At 53.3% G+C, this 8951-nt stretch overlaps 1 protein-coding gene across 2 annotated transcripts in view; it reads right to left on the minus strand.

The window, feature by feature from the left end:
• The window catches only part of ADAMTSL3 (ADAMTS like 3), a 358645-nt gene extending 355810 nt beyond the window's left edge, over nt 1-2835 (minus strand). For both annotated transcript variants that reach the window (XM_047795344.1, XM_047795345.1), the window contains exons 1-2: nt 2704-2835; nt 1143-1244 (exon numbers count right to left, since the gene is read on the minus strand). In XM_047795344.1, the coding sequence (XP_047651300.1) occupies nt 1143-1211 (69 nt within the window). In that variant the 5' untranslated portion in view covers nt 1212-1244; nt 2704-2835. The remainder of the gene's footprint in view (nt 1-1142; nt 1245-2703) is intronic.
• Between the last annotated feature and the right edge of the window lie 6116 nt (nt 2836-8951).

Raw genomic sequence — 8951 nt, forward strand, 5'->3', positions numbered from 1 at the left:
CATGGGTTACTGGAGCTGAAAAAGCCCTTAGAAACACTAAGTTCAAGAGGGTGCAATGAGAAGCAGAGAAGTCTGATGAATCCATCCCAGAATGTATCACTCTCTTTTGTGGGCATGTTTCTCTAATAGACGTTAGAGCCCTTGTTAAGTGCCAAGCCATTCACCAGACCCTGAGCATACAGAGGCCACCAAGCCATGTGATGAGAAGTTACACGTGCAGGGTGGGGTTGCCCTGTGTTAACTCCCACAAGGTAACACAGCGACTCGCATGTTCTAATTCACTCAAGGTACAGACCGGGCTAGCAGCAGCCCCCAGGATCCAATACTAAGATGTGCTTTACATCTGGGGGTACAAACTGCTTGGCTGAATCCAGTCTACAAACGTATTTGTCGGGCTTTCAATGCTTTAAAAATTGGGAGCCTCATAGGAGTCCGGATAATCAGCTATCTTGAAAAATAGGAAGATCTGGCAATCCTGGGTTTGCATTCTTCCTTGGCAATGATCAGCTGGAGTTGGGTAGTGGCTGCTCTTAATAGACGGAACATGTACCATCAACTCTGCCACTGTCTCCACAATTGCCTGTTGTTGCTCAGGCAACACTAGCTTCATGCCTTTATTTGAGTCTGGCCTGTAGGCAAATGAGGATGCAGTGACGGAGCTGGGTCCCCCCCACCAGGCTGGTGGGAAACAAAGGAGTCTAATGAAAGGACTGCAAAACACTGTGATATGTGCTGATAGAGGTAAATACAGAATACTTACTTCATGGCTGAGCTAAAGTCAGAACCTGGGTTCTGGCCATTCACTGTGTCCTGGCCTCTAAGAGCAAAGTCTCTCCCAGGCACAGGCAGGCAGCCTTTCTAGCCCAAAAAGACAGGCTCCATCACAGCCCCAAGTCATCACCGATATATGGTATCCACAGTGGTATCAAGGCACAGTGGTATCAAGACTCAAAGAGGACCAAGGGATTGGATCATTCTTACAGCTATGTCAGCTAGAAATACCATTTGCTGGAGGTAAGAGACACAATTAGATTCCCTTTGGTATAAAATGAACATTAATCATACCCCATCTTAGGTGATCTCAAATAATGCTCCCAAGTAAACACAGGGATGGCTACTATTTCTCATCCCTTCCCCATTACCTGCAGGAGGGCAGAGTGTGTGAAAACCATCCATATCAGCAGCCACCAGGGGCTCTTCCAGGAAGCCATGGGGTCCAGTCTCCTAGGGGGCTCACTGGTAACCTATAAAAGAGGAAAGAGTTGGTTTCCAACCAGCTCTGGACCCAGTGGCAGCACCCATGACTTAGACCAATCAGAGGGAGGAACCCTGAGCCCTATATAATGTCTTGGAAAGGTCTGTGTTGGCCCAGGATGGAGTTACCTACTTCAGGGTCCAGGCCATCCGGAGCTCTCTTTAAGAGGAGCCCACATCAAAGTCAAGAGGGCAACCAGACCTGCTTCCAGGCTGCAAACCATACCTCCAGCCCTCCAGAAGTTGAAACATCTCTGCCACCAGCCACTTCCCAGCCCATCTGTCAGCAGGAGGCTGTGGCTATTGGCATCTGACTCTGGAAGCCAGCATGGAGCCAAGGGTTAGGGCACCTGCCAGCTTCTGCCACTTCAGGCAAAAATGAGTGTAAGGCCAACTAAGCCGGCCAGAGAGGGGAAGGGAACTGCCTAAGGTCACACAGCAAGACAGTGACCATCATAGGACTGGGATGCAGGTCTTCTGACAGTTAAAGGCTTTCTCCGCCAGATGACATCGTTCCTCGTGAGAGTGCCAGCCCTGCAACAGAGGCCTGAGAGTGGCGTTAAGGGAGGATCGGGGAGACACAGCCTCAGAGCTAGCCTAGCACAATATCCTAAAAGTAGGTGAGGGCTGGGCGAACCAGCCAAGGCCCTCTGAGACCAGCAGGGCAGCGGGGGCTCTCTTCAGACTTCTGACAATTTGCAGGGAAATTAGTATGAGCAGAGCTTGGAAAAACCGAAAAGCCGAGGTCACCCTCGCCTCTTGCTTCGCCTCGCGGGCGCCTTGGCGGAGCCGGTGTCCGGGGGCGGGTCGGTGGCTTCTCTCCATCTGGAGAAAGCATTAAGGGCCTGGCCTAATGCGATCCGCAAATGTGCTGCTGTTTCCGAACTGAGGCGGCGACTCTGGGCCGAAGGGAGGCGGCCAGTGCGGGGCCCTGGGACAGTGTGCCCCCCTCTCCTTCTCGCACCCGCCGTCCTGGCGCACACTCCCCGGACTCCTCCGGGCCTCGCAGTGCCCGCGCCCAAGCCGCGTCCTGGGTCCCGCATGCCCACTTGCCATGGCGCGCGCGTCGCTTGGTCCTTGACCTTCTAGGCGCTCGCGACCCACTTGCCCACGGGCTGGACCTTCCGACGCTCGAGACCTCTAGCTGCTGCCAGCCCGTTGTCTACCCAGAAAGCCCCGAACTTGAAAACCGCCAGCCTGATGGAGTCCCTACAATCAAGCGCCCCCAGAATACCTCTCTCCCAATACGCCAGGACCCCACGGAGCCTGCCCGGCCCGAGGTCTCCAAGCAGTACCGAGCGCCCTGGTCCCGAGCCCCACCCCTGCCCCGGGGCCGCGCAGGACCCTGCCGCTCGCAGCCCCCCAGTCCCGTCCAGAGGCCACTGCCCCATCTTTCTCCCCCAGGGAGAGCCTTCTCGCCCTCCTGGGCGCCAAGCTCCGAGCACCCACCTGGCGCCGCAGAAGCGTCTGGAACGAGCGGCCCGGGCGGCGCAGGCTCGGTGGGCGCTGAACAGAGACGGGCAGAAGCGGCCCCGTCAACACCTCGTGCGGAATCCCGGAGCGGGACCTGCCCCGACGCCGGCCTCCAGCCCACGGCGCCGCAGTCGCTGCCGCCGCCGAGAAGTTAAATGGGGCTGGGACGGGGGGCCGCCCCGCCTCTCCCGCCCCCTCCGGGCGTGCGGAGCGCCGCGCTGGCCGCGGCCCAGAGGCGGAGGGCGCGCGCCGCCACCTGCACCGCCCGGCAAGTGCACGGCGCGCCCGGGCGCCTGCCTGCCCTCGCGCCAGCCCCGCGCTTTGCGCCCGTTCAGAGGGCGCTGGGGGCGCGAAAGGAGCTCGCGAGGGGCCGGGCCCGGGCCGCTCGGAGAGCGCGGGGCCGCGGCGACGGCGAGACTCGGTTGGAACGCTCCTCCGCCCGCTTCCTGGAAGCCACTCCTCGCCCTGGGCCGGCCGCCAGGCGTGGTGCCAAGAGCCGGGATTGCCGACGCCGCCACCGCCGCCGGCGGGCGCGCTGGGGAAAGGCGGCCGCTGCACCGTGAGCCAGCCGGGGCGCCCCACCTCAGCCGGAGCCGGGAGCCGGGATGCCGTCGCCCCCGCCTTCTCCACCCGCCCCTCCGGGGTCCGGGCGCCGGCTCTGCTAAGGCAGACCCAGCGGCCACACGGAGGTTTGCCCGGAACCGCTGGCTCGTGCCTGCGAGCCTCCGGCGCTCCCGGCCAGGCATGACCAAAGCCAAAGTCGGAGACCAGGAGGCCCCTCCCGGCCCGCGCCGCCAGCGCCGGTGGCGGCGCCCAGCACAGACCCCGTGCAGGGACCAGTGGACTTCAGTGATCACGCTAGCTCACCACCCAGGACTACAAGCGACAGACTGAGTAGGGGAGCCGCTTAAGCAAGTACTTGGTTCCACTGCCTACCTATGAGCCAGGCTGGGTAACAGCGAGCTGCGGAGCTGCTCGGGCCTGGGATTTAGGGTGGAGGTGTCAGCAACCGAGAGTGGGGTGAGTTTCCTCATGGACTGGAGGAGGTTAAGAGAAGTAAGGCAAAACATTGGCCTTGACCTTGGTCTAATCTCAGAGGTATAAAGCCAAGGGCCCCGGGAGGGCCTGGAAAGTCTCATTATGTCCCCAGCTAAGTCTTACCAGAGTCATCATTTCCCCAGGTGCCTAAGTGTGTGCCAGCCACTTGCCAAGCTCTTTATGTGTAGCCAGTCTTCACAAGGGCCCATGGTGTCAGTATTCTCATTTCACCAATGGGGAAGCTGAGACCCAGGGGGTAAATAACTTGTACCCTGGTGAGTGACAAATCTCTCTGAGGTCCCCATTGTTCATCCCTGAAGTTGCTCTCCTGTCTGTTCCTTTTTTTTTTTTTTTTTTTGTCTTTTTAGGGCTGCACCCTGGGCATATGGTGGTTCCCAGGCTAGGGGTCCTTAACCCACTGAGCAAGGCCAAGAATCGAACCTGCATCCTCATGGATGCTAGTCAGTGTTGTTTCTTCTGAGCCATGATGGGAACTCCTCTCCTGCCTGTTCTATGCTTTGTACATTACAGGTGGTGTTGGAGCTTTACCCAGAGGTACTGGCCCTTCCTGCCTGCCTCCCCTAACTTCCCTTCCTTACTCAGTGACTTGGCAAATGATGACGGTGGTAGGACTTAGCTGGGGACATAATGAGACTTTCTAGGCAATCCCTGGGTGCTTGGCTTTAAACCTGTGAGGTTAGGCCAAGGCCAAGAGGAGGATCTCCAGGACCATTTCTTTGGTCCATGTAAAATGGCTGGAATCTTGCAGGAAGTGAGAAGAGGACATTTGGTGTGAAAGAGGCAGAAGAGCAGGAGGCAGAGGGAACTATTCAGGAAAGGGCAGAGAATGCTGGGCTCAACCGGAAAAAAATGCAAATAAGTCGACTCTCCTTATTTGCCACAGTTATGTTCTGATAAAGTCAAGGGAACTTTATAGTGAATTTGGAAATAGCAAACTCTTTCTCCAGGGGAGAATACAGGGTTAGATCCCTGCCAGCCTCGGGTCACAGCAACACTCTTGTCAACCAATGAATACATGACCTTATTTTATGAGTATTTCACCTTAAAGACATCCTATTGAACGTATATGATTGATTCACTAGCAGTAAACCCACAACTCATGCCTGAACAAAGTTTATCTAATACAAGTGTCTCATCTAACACAGGACTTTCTGTGCGTGGCCCATCAGGTCTTCTTCCACTGGGCAGCCGCTTCAGCACTGCTCTTGAAGACTGTTTTAAAGTCGCGAAATCACCAAGAAAGAAGACAAAAATATGGAAAGTGGCGCTGAGCAGACCATAAAAAGATACCGATGGACAGTATGAGAGCTGAGAGAAGAAGGCAGAGCATGGCCTTGTGGGACCTTAGCTGGGAACACGCATATCCAGCAACTCAGAATGTTTACCCTTCATCAAAGCGCCCTGAAAGTGCTGTAAGTATTGACTTGGGAGGTTGCAAATAAATGTTAGCAAGGTGGCAAATTCATGAATGTGGACTCTGCAAATAATGATGAAATAACGAGGATGGTCTGTATGTGCTTCTTCTCTCAGAATATCAGAGAGGAATAATGATGTGAATATTTCCAGACACTTAGAGGGCACCAGGCACTGTTCTGGGTACTTTGCTTATGTTAACTCAGTCCTGGCACCAGCCTTGTGGGTTAGGTATAATTTTTAGTCCATTTTACAAATGATGAGATTTATATAGAAAGGTTTAAACACTGCCTGTTCTTAGCAACTAGACTAGACGGCTTCTCATTTTATTCACATTCTAAAACCAGCTCTGGCGTATCAAGGAGTCTATGGCCAAAATCACGTGAATATTCAAAATGAAATGGAGAGTTCAAAGAGATACTATGCTTATGCTTGGGACTCAGGAAGGCACTGAGAGGCCCTCTGGGGTGGGATGGTGGCTGTTGGAAGCAATTGAGCTGCCCAGCTCTAAGGTCTTCATGGCTCAACAGGACTTCCTGTTTCATTTTACCCTGGGGCACTTGGATTCTTGAGCCAGCCTCTGGAGCGTGCCCTCACTAAGTAGGGAGGCCAGCCTGGAGCGTTTCTCTGCCGTGGGCGCTGTTTAGCATCAGGCCAGTCCTCTCAAGGAATCAGCAGTTCGTTGGTCTGTAGTAAAAAGCAGAAGCAAAAACATCACCACCTGCCTTCCTGGTCTCCCGGCAGGTGGAGCAGTGCTATGTATGTGGCTAAGACACTGTGAGTTAGGAGAACAAAGAGCCATGACAGACCTTCTCCATGGAGGAGGGCAGGCTGGACCTCACAGGTCCTGGCCCCAGATTCACCATCTAACTACCCCAGAAGGCGCTCCTCCATCACTGGGCACAGGTACAGATGCTGAGCTCTTCCTCAGTCAGGCATACACTCTCCCCTCCCACCCTCTACTCACTCCCCTGAAGCCTGCCAGGATGTTTGAACAAGACATTGCCCAAGGCATGGAGGTGGGGGAAGATGGAGTGGGAGGAAGAGAAGAGAATGAACCCCCCCCCCAAAAAGCCGGATGGGTTGGATTAAGCCACTGGGTGTGACTGCCCAACCGGCCTAGCTTGGGGGCAGGGGTGGGGGAGGGTTCAGGCCCCTCCCTGCCAAGCTCCTGGACCACCTCCCCCCTTGAGCGCCCCTGCCACCTGGGGACAAGGACAGTACATTTCTATTCCAAGAGGTCTAAGAAATCAAATTCCATTTCCTCCCTAAGATCCACCTTCCTGAGTTCCCAGTTTCCCTTGTCTGTCTCAGCGTTTCCTTTTTTTTTTTTTTTTTTTTGTAAGCAAACAAAGGCTTTATTACAGGAAAGCAAATAGCTCCCAGGACAGCTGGGAGGGGGGAGAAGAGCCCCCTTCTCTATTGTCTTATAGGGGTTTTTATCCCTTAAAGATGGGGGGTACCAACGTGGGGTCCAGAAAGATGTGGTTTTCTCCCATTGGCCTTGCCTAGTTACCTCTATCAGTCCTTGTCCAATAGGGGTCTTAGGGGTGGAAATGTCCTGTAAGTCTCATGGTTTCTTTGCCCTTTTCTTTCCATAAACTGAGTCACAGGGGCTTAGAGATCAATGTCCATCTGGTGTCGGTACACTCCAAACAAAGGAAAGAAACAAAGCCTGTGGGGATGTTGCTCCCTGGAGCCCTTAAGCCACAGATGTTAATCAGTGGCCATATCAAAGGATGCATTGAAGCCCATACTCCTACATGTCTCAGAGTTTCCTAACCCCACTCTCCACAGTGTCTCCTGACTGCAACCAGACCAGCACACCGATGCCACATTTGTAAAAGAGATACACAGGGCATTAGGGAAGTTACCACTGGTGATGCTGCCACTGGGAGATGTGTGCATTTTACCCTAAGAGAGAAGTGACATTACTTCAGGGCTTTGGCCTGAATTAGTACTTGATACAGAATTACTCTTTCAGGTTGTAGGACCCGTGACATGGACTTGGGCAGCACACTAAAGAAGGCAGGGCCAGAGGCTTGGAGAAAAGGGGTTCTGAGAGGCACAACCCATCCACGGATGGGACAGTGGACTGAACTAGGCACCAAGGATATAGTGGGGGAATGTTAGGTGAGCAGCCTGAGGGATGCGCAATTGCCCAGGAAAGACTTGTGAGATGCTAAGGGATGCAAGAAAGGGAAGGGCACAGAACAGAGCCAGCCTGGGCCCCAGGGACGGTCTAGCTCCTCTCCTGATCCTTGGGGACCCGAGAGCAGAAGCTACACCATAGAGCTGCCCTGTCTTAAGGCAGCAGGATGGGTTGTTGTACCCACGTGCTAGTCGGTCATTGCTTCCCTGGAGCTGGATGCTGGTGGAACCTCCTGGGGAGTGTCTCTCCTAAGCCAAAGACAATGCCCCAGAGAAGGTGTCAGGTATAAGCCCTTGACTGCCACACCCACATCACCTGGGAGACAGGTGTACCTGCCAATACCGAGGGTCTGAACAGGGCACCCGCCCTGACAGCATCTACCACACACAGCTTCTCAGGTGTCCCCCACCCCACACGGGAAGTGTGCTCAGCTAATGGTGATCATTTCCTGCCTGTCCAGAGTCCTTCTTCAGAACACCAATTTGCTTTATAAATATGTTCACACGTCTTCTGCCTCATGAGAAAAAAAAAAAATGCCCTTGGAAGGAAGTGTGATGGGCGTGGTTCTACTTGGTGAGGAGCTCTTTGCTTTGGCACACCGTCTTTCTTGATTTTTCCTCTCATCCTGCACCCAGATCCCAAAGGAGCACCTCGGGGTGCCAGATCCATGATTTCATGACTTCTTAGAGGTGCCAGGTCCTTGATTTCAAGTCAAGAGACTTAAGAATTAGGATTGCTGCAGCACTGGCGGTCAGAGCCAATCAAAATCTCTGTCAGGAGGGTGAGGTGGTGTTAGACTCTTTCTAGAACATTCCAACTCTTGGGAAGCAGGGTAGGAGAGAACTGTAGTCCCCCAAAGTGCTGCAAAGGAATAGAGTCGGGATTTGGTGAGGCAGCAGACTCTTCAGGGCCCAAACCCAAGGCTGATTTTCATCTGGCCTCCAGAGCTAGGAAGGTGCTGGCCTGACTCAGTTTTATGTGCATGTCATATTCCGATAATCCTGCACCTAGACACATACATTTAGGTCCACGTAGACTCCACCATGGAACATGAGCAAATCGTACATACTCTGGGAAGAGGGGATTGGCCAGTGCCTTTGACCTCATCTACTCTGCCCTTGACCAGACCCTTATCTTCTTCCCCTCGGAGGCACAAGGCCAGTGTGGAGAACACTAGAGCTCCGGACAGGAAATCTGCTACCCGGCCAGGCTTGGCCACAAGGTGGGGGAGTCCAGGCAAGTCGTTTCACCTCTCTGAGCATCAGTTTTGCCCATTATATTGCAAAAAGTATAAAATTAGAAGTTCTAAGAGCTCCTTCCAACTTCTGGGATTGTTTTTATTTTTTATTTATTTTTTTTGAAGAGATGTTCCACATTTTTATTACATCACCATGTTCTACCTATTTTTCTCTATCCCTTTTGTTTTTTTCGAAGATTTTTATTTTTCTATTATAGCTGATTTACAATGTTCTGTCAATTTCTGCTGTACAGCAAAGTAACCTAGTCATACGTATAAATATATATATTCTTTTTCTCACATCATCCTCCATCATGTGCCATCAGGAGATTGTTCTTATATTTTGCTTGAATAACATAACAA

Source organism: Phacochoerus africanus, chromosome 9, assembly GCF_016906955.1.
Source record: "Phacochoerus africanus isolate WHEZ1 chromosome 9, ROS_Pafr_v1, whole genome shotgun sequence".
Lineage (NCBI taxonomy): Eukaryota > Metazoa > Chordata > Mammalia > Artiodactyla > Suidae > Phacochoerus > Phacochoerus africanus.